At 39.9% G+C, this 26,033-nt stretch overlaps 2 protein-coding genes across 3 annotated transcripts; one reads left to right on the top strand and one right to left on the bottom strand.

Moving 5' to 3' along the window:
- Positions 1 to 1,215: 1,215 nt before the first annotated feature.
- LOC120045358 (5-hydroxytryptamine receptor 7-like) lies at positions 1,216 to 3,099 on the bottom strand. The gene is made up of 2 exons (XM_038990236.1): positions 2,669 to 3,099; positions 1,216 to 1,972 (listed from the first exon to the last, which is right to left on the bottom strand). Exons 1-2 carry the CDS (start codon positions 3,097 to 3,099, stop codon positions 1,216 to 1,218), a joined length of 1,188 nt encoding a protein of 395 aa, XP_038846164.1.
- Positions 3,100 to 5,139: 2,040 nt separating this feature from the next.
- pank1b (pantothenate kinase 1b) lies at positions 5,140 to 17,550 on the top strand. 2 transcript variants are annotated; one of them, XM_038991145.1, is made up of 7 exons: positions 5,140 to 5,571; positions 9,851 to 10,197; positions 10,521 to 10,780; positions 11,339 to 11,515; positions 11,605 to 11,728; positions 13,265 to 13,390; positions 15,712 to 17,550. In XM_038991145.1, the coding sequence occupies exons 1-7, from the start codon at positions 5,265 to 5,267 to the stop codon at positions 15,769 to 15,771; spliced, it is 1,401 nt and encodes a 466-aa protein (XP_038847073.1). In that variant the 5' UTR covers positions 5,140 to 5,264; the 3' UTR covers positions 15,772 to 17,550. The 2 variants fall into 2 exon arrangements, with proteins under 2 accessions (XP_038847073.1, XP_038847072.1); XM_038991144.1 differs by lacking the exon at positions 5,140 to 5,571 and adding an exon at positions 6,349 to 6,570.
- Positions 17,551 to 26,033: the final 8,483 nt, after the last annotated feature.

The raw sequence follows: 26,033 nt of genomic DNA, 5'->3' as shown, positions 1-26,033 counted from the left end.
ATATATAATGTTCCTACATACTGTACAACCTGTTTCTTCTCGTTCTCAGATATGTTATTTAAATAAAAATAAAAACATCTGGAATAAATGAACAAATCAAAACCATTACAATCAAACATTTATGTACCATTATTCACCCTAGTCAACCTTGGCCAATGTCATCCCTATCAACATAAGGTTTTTCTCTACAATATACTTGAAATATATATTGAACATTTCAGTATACTTGAAAAAGGCCTAGCTTAATATGACTGATCAAATACTAATATATTGATAAAATATTCACAGTATGTGCTGTACAATGAAGGGTTAATCCCAGTTCTTATCATATCAACATGTACATTTGAGTCATTTAGCAGATGCTCTTATCCAGAGCGACTTACAGGAGCAATTAGGGCTAAGTGCCCTGCTGAAGGCTCAAAACTACTTATGCTCTAAAGTGCATGGTACATTTGACGAAATATGTCCATATGACCAACTGTCAAGCAGATATAAATATGTTACTAACATAATTGTGTTGCATGACTGAGTTTGGTCAAAATTCTACACATAATAATTACAATTTCACAAATGGTTTCGAAGGTGGTTCATTGAACACACCATAAAACAATAAATGTTCCTGTTACTCAATATACATAACTGGAACCATGGCTCACCATCTGTGGTGCATATTGTTTAACTTTAAAATGTTTCTTCTTATTATTTTTTTGAAATACATTTCTCACACAAACTTTATGCATCGAGTGTGATTTTCAATTTCAAGTACCAAATACACAGTGATATATCTAACAAAATAACATGACGGCGTCGTTTGTCCTATCACAGCCATAGCCTATTATTTGTCCTCTCATCCAATACAAGAGTGTGCCATGCTATCGAAAAATGTTCTCTGCATTTCACCGTCATCTAACATTTAATTTCTTACATTGTAATCTGACGCTGGGTTTGGGTCTGTCCCAATAACCAGACAAAATGCGGAGCTAATGTTCTTGTGTGTGCCAGGTGTGAACAATAATAAGTTATTTTCTATACATTTACATAGCCTTCCTCTACTCATGAACTGAATAGGATTCCTCAGTCTAGAGCAATGTTTGCTGACTGGTCCAGAGGGTTATCTGCCTCAATTTAGTCACATGTCAAATACAATTTTTCATCCAAACCATAGCTTGCCGGTCTCTGTGAGTGAAACGAGAAGTTTAAGAAACACTGTACTAGCTAGATCACCAGATCTGGTCTCTCAGCCAGTTTGAGGGCCTCGTGCATGCTGGCGGCGGAGAGTTTGCGGTTGATGTTCCTGTACCTGCAGAGTAGGATGTTACGGTAGGTGGTCCTCAGGTCCCTGTTGAAGAAGGCGTAGATGAAGGGGTTGATGAGGGAGTTGGCGTAGCCCAGCCAGAGCAGGAACCTCTCCACCCAGAGGGGAACGCAGCTACACTCCGGCCCGCAGATGAAGGGCCTGGCCGTGGACAGAAGGAAGAAGGGCAGCCAACAGACGGAGAAGGCCCCCACCACGATGCCCAGGGTGGCGGCCGCCTTCTGTTCCCGTTTGAAGATGGAGATGTTCTTCCTGTCGTTCTTCAGCAGACGAGAGAAACTGGCGCACTCCTCTACCTCCTTCTGGAGCTTAAGGGCCGCGGCCACGCAGTCAACACTGTTGCATTCGTCCTCCACCTTGGGGAAGCCTTGGATGGTGTGCTTGGCGGCACTCGCCTTGGCCGCTCGGTAGATGTTGTAGTACATCATCAACATCACCGACATGGGGATGTAGAACGCGACGGCGGTGGAATAGATAGTGTAGCCCACGTCCTGGCTGATTAGACACACCTTGTCGTCGTTGACGTTCTGGGCCCAGCCGAACAACGGGGGAAGGGTGATGGAGGCCGACAGCAGCCACACAGACAGAACTATTTTGGCCATGCATCTCCCACTCTGTCGCACAGGGTAGGTCAAGGGTTTAGTTATGCCTAGGTACCTGTAACGGCAAAGATATTTGTTTTAAATATTGAGAAGTCTTTGATGGAAGTAATATGATTGACAAAGTAATCACAGGATAGTATAGATTCCTCAAACTCAACTATGGACCTCGAAGCCAGTTCCACTGTGTTCTTTCATTGTTTCCCTCTAATCAGGGACTGACTTACCTGGGACACCAGGTGGGTGCAATTAATTATCAGGTAGACCAGAAAACCAGCAGGCTTTGGACCTCGTAGGGCAAGAGTTGAATACCCCTGGTATACTGTAGATCAAAGGGTGGCCAACCATCTTCCTGCTGCAGCCTACTGCAGTGCAGGCTTTTGCTCTAGCCCTTCTCTAACGCACCTGATTATGCTAATCAAGGTCCTGATGAGCAGCTGATTAGAAGCAGGTGTGTTAGAGCAGGGCTACAGTAAAAACCTGCACCTTCCCCCAGCCCAGAAACTCAAGAGGAGGAGGGTTGGCCACCCCTGGTATAGGGTTGACAGGGTTGGTATAGATACAATAATCCATTCTCAATTGTTCATCAATGGTTGAATAAAAAAAAAATAAGCAAGTCTGTTCATTGGTGCTAATTGCTGTTGACTTATAAATGATACTAACCTGGATAAATAATGGTTTGGGGGAAGACAAAAAGAAGAACATTTGCAATTTAATGGTTTTATTAGGGAGTCGAGACTGCATCTTGACTCACCTGTCTATGCTTATTACACACAGGGTCATGATTGATGCAGTGCAACACATCACGTCCATGGCAATAAAAACGTTGCAGAACACCTGTCCGAAGATCCACTGCCCCCCAATGAGGTCCGTGATGCTGACAAAAGGCATCACCGCCACCGCTATAGACAGGTCCGCGACCGCCAGGGAAACGATGAGATAATTGGAGGGCTGCTTCAGCTTCTTCACAAAGCACACGGATATCACCACAAGTAAGTTCCCGCAAATGGTGAGCAAAGTGAGCACAGTGAGAACTCCTCCGATAATAACCTTCTCCACATTCCCGTGGCTGAGAATCTGCATCCCGCATGTCGTGTCATTTTCCGTGGGGCTCAGAATTGGCAAAGTTGCAGTGGTTGTTTGGTGCGCCCTCAGCAGACGCAGATCCATCCCCGCTGTAGTCATACTGGTCCTGGCAAGTTCCTTCATCAGGTCTTTGGTCAAAGATGATCTCATGAGATTAATAAAATGTAATTGGTTCCATTCTTATATATTAATCCGTTATTAATAATGCATTGGGAATCCATCAATGCACAATGATTATTCCCCCCAACTTCATTGAATCATTTGTCTTTTCCATAATTTCCCCAAATTACCAGTCCCGGTAGTACCATTATCCATGCAGCGGCGCCAAGGCAGCAGGTTAATGGGATAGAGTAAATTAATAGGATAAACAGACTCCGGTTAACAAGCTTGGTTTGTGATACATTGTAAAATGTAAGGCAGTTCAATGGTGACCATCACGCGAGTGGCAAAGAACTCTGGAAATGTTGTATCGGCTAGACTGGAGGGAAATATACCGGGATGACGTCAGAAGAACCCGCAGAGGTGTAGGCTAGCCTAGTTAATCGTCGCCACAAAGTCATAATTATGGCTAAACCCCGCCTATTTCTACAATTTCTCTTCTTATAATCAGAGTTTTAACCTAACCTTAACCCTAACCTTATCCACACTGCTAACCTTATGCCTAACCTTAAATTAAGACCATGAGTTTTTGGGATATAGACAATTTTGACTTTGTGGCTGTGCTAACTAGTGACAAACAGTCTAGTTGGAAATTATTCTATAAATATAAAGCATATGCATATCACAGAAGTTCACCGTTTATTTGGGGTTTTAGAATGGAGCAACACCATGTTGCCATTATTTTGACCATTTTTTTTTAACCAATTATAGCTAGTTTTTGTGTGTGCAAAAAGACAAAAATGCATGTGTGTGTGAGAGAGGGAGAGAGAGAGATTATTTACTGTTAACTGTTGACTTTTTATTGTTTATTTCACTTTTCTTTATCCATTTCACTTGCTTTGGCAATGTAAACATATGTTTCCCATGCCAACAAAGCCCCTTGAATTGATTTTAATTGAGAGAGATCGCGAGAGAGTATCAGATTTATGCACTTTGGCGCCATCCTGAGGCTTTATTATAGGTCAAAATGTTTTTACAATATCCACATTTTTTCCACACAGTCAAGTAGTGATTTTATTATATTTAGGATTGATATATTTACATGACAAGGGGCGTAATCTTAAAGTGGCAATCTGTAGTTGCTGCATACATTTTGGGGGGACTTATAAATGAATGATATAGGCCTACCCATTGATTCTTGAAGAATATAATTTAGAAATGCCTAATTAATTTAGTTCAACTGTCACACTCCATCAGAACCCAAAATATAAGATGGTTATACTCCAATGTTTGTAAACAAAGTAAATCTAAACAAACACTGTATAGCCTCATACCATGGTTAAAACTATAATTTTGATATAACGGATGGTCTTCCCTCAGTTTTTTACCGAAACAGGCTTTGTTATTGTTATTGTCTGCGGATTGCCACTTTAAAGACTTCAGAAATGTGGGCTAGCTATTTTGTCTATTTATGTTTTAGATTTTTTTTTTACTGGGAAACCCCTGTGTCCTTTTAGACTAATCTCTCGTGGACATATTCTCGTGGACAGATTATATTTTCGCGAGAGAGTTTTGCTTCTGGGTAACCGATATAATTATTAGGCTTACTTGTAGGTAGACTACAATGTTGCCTATTGTAATGATACGTGTTACATTGTTCCTATTAGGCCTACAGTGTAACAATGTAATTAATTAGCCCAGTTCTTGATAGGCTACACTACAAGATAATTACACAGTAGGCTAATAAACTGTCCATTTAGCCCAGTCAGTTCATGTGTAACAGTTCATGTGTAACTTCAACTGATTTGGACCATGGGAGATGGCAATAAGAGAAGTTTAAAAATGTAATTATTGTCCCCCGGGGAACATTTGGGGGATATACGAAACAGCCTGTACAATGACGTAGGCTGCCGGCTGTTTAACTCGGAAGCTGCTGCAGGAGATGAGCATGAAGAAGCAAAATGAACGACAGTGACCTCAGCCGAACGTCCTAGCAGTTGTTGCATTGTTCCACTATCCACTTAGACGCAAGGGCCATCATTATTTTCTGTCGCAATAGATATTTACCAAATAGCCTGACATCGGTCCTTTTGAAGAAACATCGCGGGGGAAAGCGGATTAATTGTCTGAAACTGCCCGCTAGTGCTTTCCCTGCGCCCCAAAAAATGGATAACGTTAATGGCAAAGCATCGGATCAGAAAAGAGCAGGCGTTTGCCAAGATAATGGTTTGACAAATGGATTCCATCCTACACAAACTGGCAACGGGAGCTGCAATGCCTTAGGTTCAAATGGAACCAGTACCAGTGGCGGTTGTTGTAGTAGTAGTGGTAGTGGTGGTGGTGGTAGTGGACATAATGGAATTGAACATTTCCACGATCTTCAGGTCCAGGAAGACGTCCATAATAATGGGTCGCCTCCAAAGCGGTGTAGACTCAGAAAAAGAATGGATTCTGGCAAAAAGAGTAGACCGCGTAAGTAGAATACAATTTTAATACAATGTTTCAGCCTCGATGATAACTGTCATGTCGGCTGTACACATTCGGTCAAGTCTGCCTACACTTTCTAAGCATCCTCTCATAAATGTCAAACACAGCAGGGTTTTCTGTCAAAGCATTGATTGCACATAATTCGGTGTTTCCGATTACACATCGAAAGTGAAGATCGCCTGGATTTTCTATGGTGGCATCTCTCTTTCCATGAAACAATGAACTAGTCAGACTTGCTGCTGCATGATAAAATATCGCTTTGTGTTGCAAGGTTTTGCCAAGAATGTCAATAAGCAAGCCTACCCGCCCAATTCCCCAATGTATACTGTTTCTGTAACGAATAATCGGCATGTCTGCCTATGCTTGTAGAGAAATTATTTGTAGGCCTATTCCTGTATCCTCAAACTACATTCCAGCTATTTCTGAGAAATGCACCAATAATAAGAATCCAGCACCATAAATAAGTAATTCTGTATTGTTTATTAACATGTTTATCATATACTAATACAACAATCATATTATTTGACACAATGTAACACTCCCGGTAATAGAACATGAGGTGTATCCTCCCTCCCCCCTTTGCTATTGTGAGATCTTTGATGTTGTCCGTTGAACCATTTCATTGGTCGTTTCAAAGTCAGGAGGTGTGCTGAAATCGCTGCTGATATGAGAGCCAGCTCTTTTTGACCAATCAGCCGTCAGTACTTGCTTAAGGGGGTTGGCTGAAGAAACTAACAGAGCAGCCAGCTTTATTAACAGCACAGTATGTTTCTCTGTTTCCGCTCTAACACTGTAAAACAAGTTTGTCACTCACCATGTCAGTTAAGTGTAGCCTGCTTTATTGCTGCGACGACATCATGCCACAATGCAATAGAGCTGATTGAGTGATACTACTACTTATAGCCCAAGTCTTGGATTGAAGTTTCTTTGACCATAAGCACTTTGACCTGAAGAACACAATGAAGCTTATTGTTAAAAAACCAGGTAAGCGTTTCTACTGTATTGTATTTTAAAGAGCTGAAATGTACTTAATTGCTTACTTTTATTTGCTTATTAACATCTCTTGCTACCTTGGCTGAATCAAATCTCAGCGGACAAACAGCAATTTTCCTAATTTCTTGAATACTGCAATGCTATACACTTTGGGCGTGCTTCTGGAACGATATGGCTGTTTTATTATCTGTGTGGTGAATGCATGCAGCTCAACCATTAGTCCAAGAGGTTGCTACACTATGCTGGCTTGTCTGTGTTCCTTTGGGCACTGTTCATATATGTCTGGAATCCAAACAGACAGCTTCTATTATATCATTGAATAGTAGTGATTGTGAACAATAGCTGCAAGTTGATAAAATGCACTTGGCATGAAGACAAATACACATGTTTTCCCTCCAGCAGAGGAGCTATAGGAGGATGGGCTCATTGTAATGGCTGGAATGGAATCAATGGAACAGTCGATCGTGGTTTCCATATGTTTGATCCGTTTGATATCGTTCCAATTATTCCATTACAGCCATTTCAATGAGCCTGTCCTCCTATAGCTCCTCCCTCCAGCCTCCTCTGCCCTCCAGTATGATCAATCGAATAAGCATAGTATGCTTTGCTGATGTCGGCTTATTGGTAGTTCCCCTTATATGCAACAAACTGAATAGCAAATGGAGCTATGCTGTGCCAGTCACTCAACTATGAAAATATATGGCGTTAAATCCTTGACTTTTGTTGCACATTCATGTGAGTGTGACCACTGTAAGGCTCTACTCTGACTAGCTGCTGAGAACTTTGCTCTCTGGGTGGTGGAATAAACACACCTTTCACCTATAAGTGCTGCCAGTCACGGTGCCCTGGAAGTCACGGTGCCCATGGTGCCACAGATTCACAAAACCTTCTTAGGAAAACATTTCAAATCAAATCAAAATTTATTTGTCACATACACATGGTTAGCAGATGTTAATGCGAGTGTAGCAAAATGCTTGTGCTTCTAGTTCCGACAATGCAGTAATAACCAACGAGTAATCTAACCTAACAATTTCACAACAACTACCTTATACACACAAGTGTAAAGGGATGAAGAATATGTACATAAAAATATATGAATAAGTGATGGTACAGAACGGCATAGGCAAGATGCAGTAGATGGTATAGAGTACAGTATATACATATGAGATGAGTAATGAAAGGTATGTAAACATATAAAAGTGGCATTGTTTAAAGTGGCTAGTGATACATGTATTACATAAAGATGGCAAGATGCAGTATATGGTATAGAGTACAGTATATACATATGAGATGAGTAATGTAGGGTATGTAAACATTATATTAAGTGACATTGTTTAAAGTGGCTAGTGATACATTTTTTACATCAATTTTTCCATTATTAAAGTATTATTAAGTATTATTAAAGTATTATTATTATTATTAAAATAATTATTAAAATGTATTTTTAACTGTTATTTTTTCCTTAACTATAGACTTATGAAGAAAGATAAGCAAAGTTGCTATTCCTCAAAAAGGTTATTGGAAATGTACTTGCACTATTTCTTATGTTTCTCCTTAAGCAAAAAGTTAAGAAGAAATCAGATTCTTGAAAATAAAAGTTATTGGAAATGTTGTTAATTCCAAGATAGCTAAACCCTTGTCTTAAACTCAGGGCAGTGAGAGAAAAAGATAATGAAAGCAATTGAACATGTTTAATTCACTCACATACTTCATCTGCAAGTTTCAGCATGGATCATTTTAAACCCAAGAACATGTTTTAGAACAGTAATCTCAGTAAGACATATGCTAGTATGATTGCCATTGCTAGCTAGATAGCTAGCTAAAATGGTTGCCTAACAACACACATCTTAAGAAGATTTGTAAGAGATATTTGAGGTTGTAAGAAAATCCTAAAATCTTAAGATATTGTTGAGGAATTGAACTCACAAACTATCTAATGAACTTCTTTTTGTTTCTTAAGAACTTTTTTACGTTTTTACATAAGAAGTGTTTTGTGAATCTGGGCCCTGGTTACAGCCCTGGGCCCAGATTCACAAAACCTTCTTAAGAAGAAATGTCTTAACTGTAATTTTTTCTTTAACTATAGACTTAAGAAGAAAGTTAAGCAAAGTTGCTATTCCTCAAAAAGGTTATTGGAAATGTTATTGCACTATTTCTTACGTTTCAAAAAGTTAAGAAGAAATCAGATTCTTGAAAATAAAGTTATTGGAAATGTTAATTCCAAGATAGCTAAACCCTTGTCTTAAACTCAGGGCAGTGAGAGAAAAAGCTCATGAAAGCAATTGAGACTGGGCTCAGACATTAACTGAGGAGTGGTAGAGTGGCATAGATGGAAACATTCAGTCAAATATCTCCTCTGTAAAATGATAGTGAAATCATTGCAAAGCCAGATCTGTCTGTAGCACCGCTGACCGATGTATTGAAATCAGGTGATTAAGTCAGTAAAGATTCCAGAGTATATACTCACACATTTACACAGATCAATACATACATTTTATGTCAGGTTCCTCTACTAGAAATTGATTGTCCAACCCAGATTGCACCACCATTACACCTCTGATATCAACAATTACATCTCAAATGTGTTTTGGTTACAGTTTTTCTGTAGCTTTGCACAGAGTTGAATGTAACCGGTCTGGTTTGTGGAATGAGCCATAAGGGACTTTACACCCCTCTGTCAAATGAAGTGCTATTGATTGAAAAGCCAGGGGGAAGGAACCAGTTTGCCTGCCTGTGTATTGACTACATACAGTATTCATTGTACTGTACACTCAGTAGTAAATTGAGGGTTGGGCAGACTCTCCAGGCAATCTTCTCTCCATGCTGGTGTTTCCATGGCAACAAAGCCCTCAGCTTTTGTTGCAGAATGAACACACTGCTGTGAATTTGAGGACCCCCTTCCTCCCCTCTCCCTTCCTCCCCTCTCCCTCCCTTCCTCCCTCTCTCCAAAAAAGAGAGGAAAATGTCAGTGATCGCTTAAAAGAAGACATGATGTGTGCATAGTATGACATGATGGTTTCGTCTTCAATGAAATCAAGTTAGAAAACGCAACATAGGTCTGCATGGTTGATTGGTAGGCCTGACCTATATGGAGCAATAGCTTAGTTGTGACATAGACAGAACACTAGAGCCCTCTCTTTTGAGAGCTTGTGTATCCATTTGTTGAAAGATAATTTAGCATAACTTCTAAAGAGCTAAACAGTACTTTTCTACAGATAACGGTGACCAAGCTCCAATTCATCTCTTAAAAACCTTTTGTTTTCTATTCCAGCCTTCCCCTGGTTTGGGATGGACATCGGCGGCACCCTGGTGAAGCTGGTCTACTTCGAGCCCAAGGACTTCACGGCGGAGGAGGAGGAGGTGGAGAGCCTGAAGAGCATCCGCCACTTCCTGACCTCCAACGTGGCTTACGGCAACACGGGCATCCGCGATGTCCACCTGGAGCTCAAGAACCTAACCATGTGCGGCCGGAAGGGAAACCTGCACTTCATCCGCTTCCCCACCCAGGACATGCTAGGCTTCATCCAGATGGGCCGAGATAAGAACTTCTCCAGCCTGCACACCACACTCTGCGCCACTGGCGGAGGGGCCTACAAGTTTGAGGACGACTTTAGGACGGTGTGTGATGGTTGGAGGAACTATTGGGTGTTGTCAGACAGGGAAACTGACTGATAGTGACAGACGATGTGTATTTGTTTGTTATTGCATGTTATTACATGTGTCATTAGTCAGTTAAAGATTGCGTGGCATGATCATTGAAGGCAACATGGTTTCTCATGTGATTAGATGAGAGTTGATGTATGTGGTTGGTTCAGACTCGCCTGGTCTAGTTACAGACAGCTCATGCTCAAACTTGGAGCAGTTACCATTGCATATCAAAACCACTCCAGTTTCTACTCCTGCCCTATAGTCTTATACATCTTCTGCTTTCCATCTCCCAGATCGCCAACCTAAAGCTCCAGAAGCTGGATGAACTGGACTGTCTCATCCAGGGTCTTCTCTATGTGGACTCAGTGGGGTTCAATGGCCATCCAGAGTGCTACTTTTTCGAGAACCCCTCCGACCCCGAGAGTGAGAACTGTGTCAAGAAAACGTGTTGCCTTGACAACCACTTCCCCATGTTGTTGGTCAACATTGGCTCAGGCGTCAGCATGCTGGCAGTCTATTCAAAGGACAACTACAAACGGGTCACAGGCACCAGGTAAACAAATGTAATCTGTTGCTTCTAGGCAAACCAAGGTAATCATGTGTCATTCAATGTCATGATAGCTGTATGTATTTGATCGGATAACACAGGTCTGTCACAATACCTTTGCTCGCATCCTTTTGTATTCGATGTATTCATGTTTTGAGTGTAGATAAGTTACCATGGATCATAACTTAGACAAATATAACTTTACAACTGCGAAAAAAATGGTTGAATCAATGTTGTTTCTATGTAATTTCAACAAAAAATGCAGTGTTCTTATATAATCTTATTTAACGTTGAATCAAAGTGGAAAAATGCATGGATTTGAAAAAAGTCATCAAAGTAAGGGAATTTTAGAATTTAGTTTTTCCACCAAACTTCTACCTAAATCCAATGACACAGTGCCATTTTTTTTTCACATTGAATTCACGTTAGTTGACAACTCAACCAAATGTAAACCAAAATTAGACGTAGAAATGATGTCTGTGCCCAGTGGGTTGTTTCCTGCAAGCAAAACAGATGTGTACAACCCATAGAGTAGTAGCTCACATAATTGCCTGCCCCCCACAGTTTGGGAGGTGGGACGTTCCTAGGCCTATGCTGTTTGCTGACTGGCTGCGAGACATTTGAGGAGGCCCTGGAAATGGCGGCGAAGGGGGACAGCAGCAACGTGGACAAACTGGTGAAGGACATCTACGGAGGAGACTATGAACGCTTCGGTCTCCAGGGGTCTACTGTTGCATCTAGGTGAAGTTTAAGTTAACTAATACCTCAAGTAACCGTATGCTTTGAAAACAGTATTATGGAAACTAACCCAATTCAATCATTTATTGCAGTTTTGGTCATATGATGAGCAAGGAGAAGCGTGACAGCATCAGTAAGGAGGACCTAGCCCGAGCCACTCTCGTCACCATCACCAACAACATCGGCTCTATTGCTCGTATGTGTGCGGTTAATGAGGTACAAAGGCAAAGATTGTTGTCACATTAGCAATCAAATTCCATTTTACTTCGTTGAGTCATTCTAGTAGTGTGACTATACACGTAACTGAAAAGAATAATGGAAACACTTTGTTGGGGTTTCTTTTATTTTGTCAGTTACCTGTAGCACACTGGGGTGTGACAGAAGGGTAAAAGTTCTCACAAAGTTATTTTCTTTCATCATAAAATAAAGGAGTGAAGTTTACAGCCAGTGTGATGGATGATGGGAATGGACTCTGTGTGCTTTCAGCTTCTTTACAGTGTTGCCTTGTGGCATGGAGATCAAGCAGCATTGTACAGGGCTATCAAAGCACACAGAACAACAACAGTAAGCTTTCTGACACAAATCAAGAGCTTGGGACTATAAGTTTCTATCTGCATTTTTGTCAAAATGTAGTTATTGACATAGCCTTGTTCTGTACGATGTTCTCTACCTACAGAATATGGTACTCTAAATAGCTAATTTCATGTTAAATTCAAAAGGATACAAGATAAAATTGCTGACACCATTCAAACCAATGAGGTTTCGGAACATTAAAGCCAATTATCTCAGAATCATATTTTTTCAGGTAGAACCTTAGGGGGGCTTTTTCTGAGCTCTGGTGCGTTTAACCGCTTAGTTCGGTGTGTTTGGACTGGTGTGAACACCATCCGCACTCGCGAGCACACTAAATAGTGCACTAAACAACGCACCGTGGTTCGCTCAAAAAGGGTGGTCTCAGTCCGATTCAATTCGTACTGTGGTGCAGTTCACTGCAAGATTATCTGCCCCTTGAGCAACCCCATTGTAATGTTTTGAGTGCAATGTACACAAGTACATTTGATTCAGCTTTCTAGCTACCTATGCATGTGGAGTACAGTGTATGAATTGGAGGAAGTCTTACGACGTCCCTGCACAGTGCACCGCTTTTTTTGCTTTGGTGGATTGTTATTTAGAATGAGTAGTCTTGTCATTCTGGCAGCCCCGTAACTATGTAATTAACAGAAGTTGAGCCGTTCATTATTGGCTATTGCTCAACCTTTCTCTCTCTTGCTGCTGAGTCACTGAAGCTTAAGACAGATTCTACTGCTGCTACTTCAGGTTTTCTTCCCTATTTCATTTTAATTATTTTATTTAACTAGGCAAGTCAGTTAAGAACAAATTATTATTTTACGATGGCCTAGCCAGGCCAAACCCTGACCCGGATGACGCTGGGCCAATTGTGCGCTGCCCTTTGGGACTCCCAATCATGGCCGGTTGTGATACAGCCCGGGATCGAACCAGGGTTTGTAGGGATACCTCTAGCACTGAGATGCAGTGCCTTAGACCGCTACGCCACTTGGGAGCCCTAGATGGCAGCCAGACACCCATCTATGCTATTAATCTGAGAGCAGGCCCAAGGTCTTCAAACAAATATTTTTGTGGACATATCTTACTTTTAAAATATCTTACTTTTAAAATATCTCATTCTATCTTGGTTTGTGAAAGTCATTCTAAAAAAGTCTGGTTTACAAATGGTTCAATGTTGTCTTTCAGAAAATTGAAAGAGTGGTGTTTGTTGGGAATTTCCTGAGAATCAATACTGTGTCAACGAAGCTGCTTGCTTATGCCATGGATTTTTGGTCCAAAGGACAATTAAAAGCTCTCTTCTTAGAGCATGAGGTAAGTAGTTTGCGATATGGTCATATGCTCATTGGAATGCGTTGATCTAAGGGCAGTGTCACTGAGTCACTTCACAATGCTATTATAAAGTATGTGTAGTGTGAGGAATGTTTCTATGCTCGAAGGGGCCGATTCAGACTTAGGAAATCTATGCTTTTTTACGCGTTTTTATTTAAGCACTTCAAATGCGCCGAATACAACAGGTGTAGACCTTACCGTGAAATTATTACTTACAAGCCCTTAACCAACAAGGCAGTTCAAGAAATAGAGTTAAGAAAATATTTACTAAATTTACTAAATAAACAAATAAAAAGTAACACAATAAAATAACAATAACTAGGCTATATACAGGGGTACCGGTACCGAGTCAATGTGCGGGGGTACAGGTTAGTCGAGGTAATTTGTACATGTAGGTAGGGGTAAAGTGACAATGTAATGGTATGGGTGGCCATTTGATTAATTGTTCATCAGTCTTTATGGCTTGGCTCAGTAGTATTTAGACTTACATTATGCAGGTGTCTAACTCGCTTTGCGGGTGTGGCTCCCTTACGCCCGCTAAAAACCCTAGGGTTTTCAGTACATTTGCCTAAAGCCATCCCTTTAAATATGGTGTAGCTTTAATTAGATTTTTCTCAAGACTCACAAGAAAAAATTGAAAGAATGGTTTCTGAATATTAGAGATCAATGAAAGAAAGCCATCTAAATATATGTATATTCGTCTCTGTTTCCGCACCAATTGGTAGATGCAAAAATACTCTGATCTTGTAAATTATTTAGGGTTCGGAAAGTATTTATGAATAAGAGAAAAAAAACTGGTTTGGAGAGCGTGTATGCACAAAATATATTGGTGAATCAAAAATACAGTTTGATTCTTCCTGAAAGTTGCCATATTCAATTGCTCAATCCATTAAATATTGGATGGTGAAAAAAGTGTAAAATAGGGGTTGAACAATAGTTCTATAAATCTACTCTAATCCTCACTAATCATGGAACTGTGATGACAAAGATCCAGTCGTCGTGAACCGTATGGCAGGTTTAAACTGCTACGTGTGGTATGCGTTCCATAATGATTCCAATAGGCTACATGTCCCAAATTATTGCACAACTTGTAATACGTTAGCCTAATATGATCCACTATTGCTAGTGACTCTCATGAACAACCACACGGACCTGACAGAGGAAGGAAAGGTCAACTAATGATGGAATGGAATCATGTAAAAATGTAGGCTACAAACACTCAGTGACAGTTATAAATGCATGTGGCACAGGAGGCTGCTGAGGGGAGGACGGCTGGAATGGAGAGAATGGAATGGTATCAAACACATGGAAATCATTTGTTTGATTAGTTCGATTACCATTCCATTCATTCCGTTCCAGCCATTACTATGAGCTCGTCTTCCCCAATTAAGGTGCAACCAGCCTCCTGTGGTATGTGGGTATTACTGACGGTGGCTACCGATAGTGGCTAATATTTAACGTGATCGGCTAGAAATAGAAAACAGAGAATATAATTAAACATTTGAGAGTGCACCAAGGTTCAATTTGGCGCGACATTGCTCATGTCGATGCCCTGTGATCACGTGAACTAGGCTGCAGTAGGCTACCCATTTGGGTTGCGTCTCCAAGTTTCGTCCCTGCAAGCTAATAGACCGTACAGTAAAAATTCTGCTTAACGTCACAGCATCTTATGTTGAATGTGCTTTTCAGTTCGCTGACTGGCTTCACATTTGTCTCCAGCGATCATAAGAAAATGTCGATCTGAAACAATTATCATTTATATTTACAATCTGCTTATCTGAACATATTACTTTCTCATCAATAGCTCTAATCAATTTGTAAATTACAGTGCATGGAGAATGGTGTTATTTATATCGGGGGGGAAAAGTTGATGTTTTTCCACTTGGAACCTTTTTCATGCTTTCTTCGCGCGTAAAGGTGATGGAATTATGAGGGAATTAAGTCAAGGTTATAATATGGCGTATTTGTAGACACCTTTGCCACACCTCCATTTCTGCTATCTCCACCCCAAACGAATACCTGGCTGGCACATGTTTCCCCATGCTTCAGTTCAAAGGTCAGAATGCGTGCAGAGAGGATAGTATGTGTAAAAAATAATTACGTTTAGTTTATGCAAGCAGCACACTTGTTGTTGTTTTAGTCTCCTAATTGTACCATGAAAAGGTTAAACAACAGATCATCTGCGTATGTTTGGATAGGTTACAATTGGGTTCTGAGCAGGAATCTCAAGGTTGCTGATGATAATATCCTGGTCAAATACCTGATCAGATAATGAACTGACCTGAGCCCTCTGTGTTTTTCAGGGTTATTTTGGGGCCGTCGGTGCCTTCCTGGAGCTACTGAAAATGACGGACGACCTTTAAGACAGACAGACGGACGCAGACGAAACCCTAACTCTCACCACAAGACGCTGCTGCTCTACAGTTCCGGAAAAGCCACTGACTGGCCAAAATGGTAGAAAAGCCACTGACTGGCCAAAATGGTAGAAAAGCCACTGACTGGCCAAAATGGTGGAAAAGCCACTGACTGGCCAAAATGGGGAAAAGCCATTTGAATAATTTAACTGTTTTAAGAGGTTCTGCTAATTATCCTCCTCCTTGTCTGCTGATGTTTTAGAAAACAGATTTTTAATATTATGAATATAGGCTGGAGGAGATGAGGTTGGCATTTTGTTTGCCACTTTAAAGTAAACATTTGTGGTACTTCCTGTTTAAAAAAATCCTAACTGTATATTGTGTGCTTAAGCCAAACGCTACTGGTCCCTGATCGTATGTGTGTTTTGGTTCCATATTTGTTATTTTTACAAGATGTAAGTAGTTAAATTGATCTTTAAATTTGGAGCGTTAGCTTTCAACTAGCCTTCACACTTTTTTCTAATCAGTCATCCTAACCCATTGTTCTGTGATATGATTTGAGATATAATCAAATGTATTATCCTACTGTTGATGTGAATAGTAAGCAGTTACTATATCAACTGCTTCTGTCAACCCATCATCTGTGGTTTGGCCAATTTGTGAAATTTTGACCATTAAGCAGTAGCTAAATTTGACATAAAATGTTGCGGGTTGATTTTGTATAATAATACACTGCAATACCTCATAGAACATTTTACATAATGGATATTTTTTATCAGTAGCAGTGGAATGACCAGTTCCCCAAATCCTTCCTCTGCATTCACTTTAATGCAGTATTCTGTCTCTCCTTCCCTGTTCCATGCCTTGTAATTCTGTCACTGTTTTAATGAAACTGTTCACTTTGGGACCAAGCATTCAGTACTAAATGATCCTTAGAAACTTCACAAAGTAGATGTTCCTCAGAAATGACGACTCACTGGCATGGACTAGCCTAGCAGGTGTGATACAAAGTGTCCTTTGTGAGTCCAAACCTTTACATGAAGGAACTTTTTAAGAGTTCTAAAAAAAATAGTTAATTCTACAGTTCTGTTTTCATTCTCATCAAAGAGGGTGTCCATTTATGCCTGACTTCCAATCTGTAATAATCAGTATGTGTTTTATGATTGTAATTTAATATGTTTTGGATGTACTGTATTGAGTACTCTAGTCGAAAGGAGATTTGATTCTTCTACGGTATCTCTTGGTTAAATTTCATGACATTTCATGATGGCATTTTGGTTTCAAGTGAAACTGCATAGCTGGCCTGTGAACCGCTGTGTGCTGCATCCCCTTCTGCCTTCCTGCCCTCTTCAGAGGGTCCCGTGACCATCCTCCTCTTCCAAACGATACACCCAGGCTGCGTCTAAAATGGCACCCTTTTCCCTATAGTACGATACTTTGGAACAGATCACACGGTTCCCTATATGGTGCACTACTTTTGACCAGGTCCCATGATTTTGGTCAAAAGTAGTGCACTGTTGAGGGAATATGGTGCCATCTTGGACTCGTACCCAGACTGACTTAGCTAATATCATACATTTTTATTTTTAATCCCAATGCAACCTGTGGGAGTTTTCAGATGTACGTTAGGACAGATGTTCAAATGTGCTTTATGCTTTATTACTGTATAGAACATGGCGAATAATAATATATGTAACTCAGAACCTGATTGAACTGGATTACTGACCTGGGCCTTGCTATATATTCAGCCGTGCTTCATTGTCGTCATTAAAACTGTTCTCTAAACTGTTTTGTCTAACCTGATGAGATGTTGAGTTTGTTGCATTCACATCCTGATGTACCGCCTTTTCCTGTTGTGCCTATAACACTTGCTTAGTGAAGAAGGTAAAGTATTTTGTGACGCGTACAGTGCCTAGTGAAAGTCTACAGACCCTTGCACCGCTTTCACATTTTGCTGCCTTCATTTTCAAACTATAAAGAGATTACGTTGAGACGTTCTCCCACGGATCTACACAAGCATTTAGTTTCACCCGCAATAATATCTGGTAAATATGTGTATGTGACCAATACATTTGATTTTGATTTGTATTTTTTAGCTACTTCACATTTTCAAAGAGAAATTTGAAATTTTCTGAAATTAATAAAAAACGAAGAAGTCTTGATTGCAAAGATCTTCACACCCCTTCCTACACATCTAAAATACTTTTAGTAGCAAATACTTTAATCAAAAAAATGACAATTTGTTGAATGAGATCCATCTGTTTGCAAAAGTAGTGGTTCTCGTGATTGAATAACAACTCCCCCTGTCTGTGTAAGGTCCCTCAGTTGGATAGTGAATGTCAAACAATGATTGAACCTCAGAGCTACCGATGAGATTTATGAGCATGTCTGGGATACATTTTTATACAGGCATAATGGAACCTTTATTTAACTAGGCAAGTCAGTTAAGAACAAATTCTTATTTACAATGACGGCCTAGGAACAGTCGGTTAACTGCCTTGTTCAGGGGCAGAACGACATATTTTTACCTTGTCAGCATGGGGATTTGATCTAGCAACCTTGCTAGGTTACTGGCCTAACACTGTAACCACTAGGCTACCTGCCGGGGGAGGTTAAGAAATAACTCCAAGCCACCTTATGATTACACCCTAGATCAGGCAAGATTGTGCAAGGCGGTATTGAAGGTGTCACTGCTGTCACTTTGACTACTCCAATTTGTTTCTTGACATGCACACACACCTACATTATAAACGTTCATTCGTAGGATAGGTTGAAGCAACCTCATGATGGGTATAGGGAATGGTCGAGAATGGGAATATCACCGACAGTGACTGGGGAGTTCGTAAGGATCAAAGAAACTTGAAACACTAGAATGGTTTTCCAAGAGTTGCGTGCTTCTGAGTGGTCCAGTCTCAATGCTGCCTTAAATATGTTTGAAAATCAGAGTTTGTCAGGATCAAAAGAAATATGAAAGGAGCAAAGCCCAGGTAAAAAGTTAGAGGAAAACCTACCTCAGTCTTTTGAAAACCCTGGGATAGAGTTTTATTTTTAGGGACAGTTGCACAAATTTGTATGCAAAAGACACACCAGAATGGCTTTCCAAGAGGTGCTGGGTGTTCCTTAGTGGTCTAGTCTCAGTGCTGACTTAAATCTGCTTAAATATCGCTGTCCATCAATGACCATGTCCATCAATGACTCCCATCAAAAGTGACTGAGCTTGAGCAATATTGACAAAAACAATGGAAATACATGTATGTTGCCCTAACAGTTGTGCAAAGTTGGTGGAATCTAATTCAAACTGATTCACTGTAATTGCTGCTAAAAGTGCTTCCACCAATTATGAAATCTGGAGTGTGAAGACCTACGCAGTCAAGAGACCTTTGTTTTCTTATTTAGTATTCATTTAGAAAATTTTATATATTTTTTGTGGAGTAGGTTGTGTAGATTAGTAGGGGAAAATCTAATTTAATAATTTTTTACATAGAAATTGAAGGCAGCTAAATTTAAAAACTGTTCAAGGGGTGTGTAGACTTTCACTAGGCTCTGTATATTGCTACGTATAGCGTACTCACTGAACTGTATATCAGAGACTTGCACATGGACTTTGGCATTCCTGTACGACCACTTTAACTTCCAAATGTCATGGGATGCCTTTGATTATAGAGACTAGGAATAACCTCTGATTGACCACTGAAACCTCTGGTAGTCCAGCCTCCATTTTGTTCTGACTTCACTTTGTTATGTTATGGAGTGAGTGGTTCAGGGTTCTTTTGGGTGTGGCACGTTATGAAAACAGTGTTTTATGATGTGTGTGTGCGCCCGTGGGGTTGGGGAGTAACTGATTACATGCAATTAGTTACATGTAATCAGATTGGGTGTGGCAAATTATGAAAACTGAGTGTTTTATGTTGTTTGTGTGTGTGTGTGCGTGCGCCTGCAGGGTTGGGGAGTAACTGATTACATGCAATCAGTTACATGTAATCTGATTACAAACAAATCTGTCACTGTAATCAGTTACGTTACCAGCAAAAATATTGTAATCAGATTACAGATACTTTTGAGAAACTGGATGATTACTTCTTGGATTACTTTTAAATTCAGAAAGGAGTTTTGCAACAAAAAAAAAGATAGCTTTCTGTTTTCTCAATGACATTCAATTCAGCATTGAAAAAAGGTGCAAGTTTAAGTTTGCTACACCTGAGCGAGTCTGACCACAAGTCAGAGACCACTATGATAACACACCAAATGCTTTTGATGGATCCTTTTTGTCTTCTTCTAATGCCTCTTAAGGGGAAAGTAATCCAAAAGTAACTGAAAGTAATCAGATACCGTTACTGAGTTTGGGTAACTAGTAACTAGAAAGTAACCTTCCCAAGCCTGTGTGTGCGCACGTGTATGCAGGTGTGTGTTTTTGTGTTGGAGAGGTCTGCGTGTGCCTGAGAGCTCCTTGAAACCTTTTTTTGTTGAGCATTTGCACACCCATTGTGTAATAAAGTATTTACTAAAAGAAGAACGTTTCCTTTCATTTTTTCCAATATGTCAAAACATGACTATTACAGCCCCCTCCCTTCAGGAATTTGGGGGCTAAGGAATGTGCTATCTTATTGTTTGTAACAAGTACAAAGATGAATTAAGGTGTTATACAGTATGTGGGGTTGTTTGTGAATGGAAATTTGAACGGGTTAACTCTGTTTCAGCTATGAGAATTTAGAGAATGTATCTGTCCTCGTCTGTCCCCTATCTGTTTTGCTATCCATCTTGACATACCATGCAGATAGCCTACATTGGTAAAGACACTCCTCCTATGATTTCACGTTACATACGTATTGTGGCTCTGTTGATTAAACAAAACATCTGGAAAAAATGATGTTTGAATTATGCAAAATGTAAATCAATATGAGCCCTTATTGTTTGTTTTCATTTAAGGAGATTATTCTGTTCCACAAAATGATGTATATAAAATGGCGTAATTTATTCACATGATTTCGAAATAAATCTAACCATTTATGTTCCTATAGACATATTAGGAGGATATAACCATACCGGTTGCTTGTACATAATGTTAACTCGCAGGCCTTACAAAATGTGAGCAGTGGCTGTATTAAATTCAAATAAGAGCTCTATAGGAACAAGCAAATAAAATTATTCTAAAGTTTAAATGTTGACTGAGTAGTGTTAGCGATAAAGTGGTCTTACTGAATATTGTTACACCTGGAGAAAACAGAACCAATTCCTTTGAAATTATTCCCAGTTCAATACATAATAACTTTAAATACATCAACACCAGTGAAGGCTCCTCAGAGGAGGACCATCCTACTCAGTGAATTTCATGCAAATTAAACTAGAGAAATATTTAAAAAGTAATCATTTTCAAATAAAAATATCCTAAATATATACATATGTCACCAAACAATATACTAAAACACACTGTTTTGCAATGAAGGACTACAGTATCCTCAACTGCACTCTCTGGGGAGGCACCATGGTGTAGCTGGAGGACAGCTAGTTTCCATCCTCCTCTGGTCACATTGACTTCAATGCATAACCTAGGAGGCTCATGGTTCTCACCCCCTTCCATAGACTTACACAGTAATTATGACAACTTCCGGAGGATGTCCTCCAATCTATCAGAGCTCTTGCAGCATGAACTGAGATGTTGTCCACCCAATCTGAGAATCTGATCTGAGAATGAATCTATTTCTGAAAGCATAAACTCCAGTTAGCTAGCAATGCAGTGCATACAATGTGGTGAATGGTAAACTATAAGAGAGATTTCTAGTAGCTAAGTTTACTATGATATTAGCTAATATGGTGATAATGATGTAGGCTATGTGTAGCAGTTAGCGGTTATGGTATAAAGGTTTAGCTTTTAGAGGTGTTTTTGCCTGGTCACAGACAGTTGTTGTATTGTGCATTGAAGTCCACAAGCAAAGGCAAAAGGTGAGAGGAGGAATTATACAAGGAGCAAAGTGATGATGCTGTATGCATGTGGCTGCTATGAAAGTAAACTGTGTGTGTGGGTGATCAGGGGTGTATTCATTCCGCCGATTCAGTTGAAAAAAAAATTCTTAAACGGAAGCAAAAGGAACAAAACCCGGGATAGACCTATCTGAATTTGTCCAATAGAAACTCTCCTCAAAATGGAACGTTTTGCAACCGTTTGGACTAATAATTACACCCCAGATCAGCTAGATGCAGGCAAGAGTGTGCAAGGCGGTATTGAATGTGTTACTGCTGTCACCTTGATCACTCCAACTTGTCTCTTGACATGTGCACCTACATTAGAAACTTTAATTTGTAGGCTAGGTTGAAGCAACCTCATGATGGGTAAATGGAAAATTTGAGTATCATGTACACACAGTGCAGTGCTATTGAATTTGATATATGAAATGATCACCAGTAAACTATTGATCTTACAGTATCCGGTATTCATCGATGTACAGTCGGATATTCATCACCACTTACATTTGGTTTACCAAGCGTTGTGGACATGGTGTTTAGAGAGTATAACTGCATAATTTATTCTCACGTGTTGAGAGGAGTGCAGGAGGAGGGGGGCATCCAGCCAGGGTGGAGGTTAACAAGTTCCTCCTGTTCGCGCACATGAGTCTGGGGTCTGTCCCAAGCCTGCACACCCCCCCATCTGCGCAGACTTTTCACTTATCCCTAAACGTTTTTGATGCCAGAATACATGCAGGATCAAAGGTTCTGTAGTGGATTGTGAGGTCACTTAATGGCACAGAACAGATACTGTGTACGTTTTGATTAATGAACAGGGAGCTGCAAACGACTTGACCGAACTATGCAACTGAACAACAGCTGGATGTGTGTGACTTAAAGGTAAGAAGCTTATTATTGCTGAATCTTAGAAACTGTGGGGGAAATTATGTTTAAAAATATATATTTTTTCGAAGCTTTTTACTGTGTGTATTAATTCCCATTGATTGTTTTTCAAACATTTGTAGCGACGCAGCCAAGAGCCTTTGATGTTCAAGTAGCCTATTGGAGCTTTCACCGATGATGATGAGACCGAAACGTATTCTATCAGAACAAAATGTAACAGTCTCCAAAATGGTTGATTCTGCTGAACCGTTGCATGCTTACTGATTCACAAGTGTTGTATTATATAAACTGTAGATTATTGCAGTCTTTAAGATAACACAAATAACAAAAAGAGAAAGGAACTACATGGGTCAGTGTGTTTTACACGTTTCCCCTCTCCACGTTTTTCACAACTGTTGCATCTCGTCATGAAGAAATGTGGCGAACATTTCTACACTCATTTAACTTGCAGATGTAAGGCTAACTGGTTTTCAAAAGAACGTGCATGTAATTCAAGAGACGTAAAAGTAGCTCATTTTTTTAGGGGGATATTTCATTACGGACCCAGTCCAAATTGTCGACATTTCAGCCGCGTGATCCACCATACAATGTCACCCCTCTGTGACCTATCCATTGACATATTTTGTCTATATTGTGCTAGATATCCTTGTGTGATTTTATATTTTCTGCAGCCTTAATTATACGAGTCTCAAACATATTGTTGGATAACATACACTACCGGTCAAAGGTTTTAGAACGCTTACTCATTCAAGGTTTTTAAATTTTATTACTATTTTCTACATTGTAGTATAATAGTGAAGACATCACAACTATGAAATAACACGTATGGAATTATGTACTAACCAAAAAAGTGTAAAACAAATGAAAATAAATGTTATATTTGTAGTTCTTCAAATAGCCACCCTTTGCCTTGATGACAGCTTTGCACACTCTTGGTATTCTCTCAACCAGCTTCATGAGGTTGTCACCTGGAATGCATTTGAATTAACAGGTGTGCCTTCTAAAAAATTATTTGTGGAATTTCTTTCCTTAATACGTTTGAGCAAATCAGTTGTGTTGTGACAAGGTAGGGGGTATACAGAAGATAGCCCTATTTGGTAAATGACCAAGTCCATATTATGGCAAGAACAGCTCAAATAAACAAAGAGAAATGACAGTCCATCATTACTTTAAGACATGAAGGTCAGTCAATACGGAAAATTTCAAGAACTTTTAAAGTTTCTTCAAGTGCAGTTGCGAAAACCATCAAGCGCTATGATGAAACTGGCTCTCAGGAGGACCACCACAGTAATGGAAGACCTAGAGTTACCTCTGCTGCAGAGGATACGTTCATTAGAGTTACCAGCCTCAGAAGTTCAAGTTTCAGACACAACTCAACATCAACTGTTCAGAGGAGTCTGTGTGACTCAGGCCTTCATGGTCGATTTGCTGCAAAGAAACCACTACTAAATGACACCAATTAAAAGAAAATACTTGCTTGGGCCAAGAAACATGAGCAATGGACATTAGACCGGTGGAAATTTGTCCTTTGGCCTGGAATCCAAATTGGAGCTTTTTGGTTCCAACTGCCGTGTCTTTGTGAGATGCGGTGTGGGTGAACGGATGATCGTCGTGTGTATTTCCCACCGTAAAGCATGGAGGAGGAGGTATTATGGCGTGGGAGTGCTTTGCTGGTGACACTGTCTGTGACTTATTTAGAATTCATAGCACACTTAACCAGCATGGCTACCACAACATTCTGCAGCAGTACGCCATCCCATCTGGGTTGGGCTTAGTGGGACTATCAAATGTAACTAGCCAAGTCAGTTAAGAACAAATTCTTATTTACAATGACGGCCTACCCAGGCCAAACCCGGATGACGCTGGGCCAATTGTGCACCGCGCTATGGACTCCCAATCACAGCCAGATGTGATACAGCCTGGATTCGAACAAGGAGCTGTATTGACATCTCTTGCACTGAGATGCAGTGCCTTAGACTGCCGTGCCACTTGAGAGTCCAGGAAGGATTGTGATGAAGTGCTGCATCAAATGACCTGGCCTCCACAATCCCCCGACCTCAACCAAATTGGGATGGTTTGGGATGAGTTGGACCACAGAGTGAGGGAAAAGCAGCCAACAAGTGCTCACCAACAAGTGCTCACAAATCATGACAAAAACAAAGTGATTAACTAGTCAGAACTAGCCAATGGCAATGCAGATTACACAGTAAGCAACCAATCGATTAAACACAGGATATGACATCATGGAACACCCTGCTTCTTGGCTTCTAGAAACATTTTATAAACACAAATTAACAAACTTAGTTTTGAAACACATTCCTGGTGAAGTTGGTTGAGAGAATGCCAAGAGTGTGCAAAGCTGTCATCAAGGCAAAGGGTGGCTATTTGAAGAATCTCAAATATAAAATATATTTTGATTTGTTTAACACTTTTTTGGTTACTACATGATTCTATGTGTTATTTCATAGTGTTGATGTCTTCACTTTTATTCTACAATGTAGAAAATAGTAAAAAAAAAAAAAGAAAGAAAAACCCTTAAATGAGAAGGTGTTCTAAAACTTTTGACCGGTAGTGTGTATTCACGTATACATTTCAAGCGCAATATTGAATGTTCAGACATCTCCTGAACTTGATATCCTACTCAAAACTTTGCTGACTACATGTCTTAAGGTCAACAAAACAATGATAAACAAACAAGGCATGAAATTATCGTCTTTTTTTATCAAATCAGCTAAATTTAGATGTACAGTTTCTCCACAGTAGGCTATGTAAGATCTAGTTATAGTTGGGATTTAATGAACTCAAAGGGATATCGGCTTTTAATCTCTCTGCTGTGCAATAATGTAGAGGTGGCCTTGGTGAACCAGCAGCCTGGTCTCATAGACTAGATGTAACATGGTAAACGTAATTCTGAGATACTCAAATTAGTATGATATGTTACGTTTGGTATCATGCGAACGTCTGGCAACCCAAAGATTGTGTACTCGAATCTCATCATGGACAACTTCAGCATTTTAGCTAATTAACAACTTTGGAATTACTTACTACTTTTGAGCTACTTTTCAACTACTTACCATATTAGCTAACCCTTCCACTAACCTTAACCCTTTAACCTAACTCCTAACACTAACCTTAACCCCTAACCCTAATATCTGGCCTAGCTAACGTTAGACACCTAGCTAACATTAGCATTAGCCACCTAGCTAACGTTAGCCTCAACAAATTGTAATGTGTAACATATCATGCATTTTGCAAATTGTAACATATTTTATGAATTTCAATTCATAACATATTGTACGAATTACAATTCCTAACGTACTATAATATTAATTGTAATTTGTAACATATCATACAAAATGGATGATGGATATCCACAAATTGATACATACTATACGAAATGTCACATATCATACTTACATTTAATATCT

The sequence above is a fragment of the Salvelinus namaycush genome, chromosome 4 (genome assembly GCF_016432855.1).
Source record: "Salvelinus namaycush isolate Seneca chromosome 4, SaNama_1.0, whole genome shotgun sequence".
NCBI classification, from domain to species: Eukaryota; Metazoa; Chordata; class Actinopteri; order Salmoniformes; family Salmonidae; genus Salvelinus; species Salvelinus namaycush.
The sequence above is the reverse complement of the archived record's forward strand: the minus strand, read 5'-3'. Positions and strand labels throughout refer to the sequence as shown.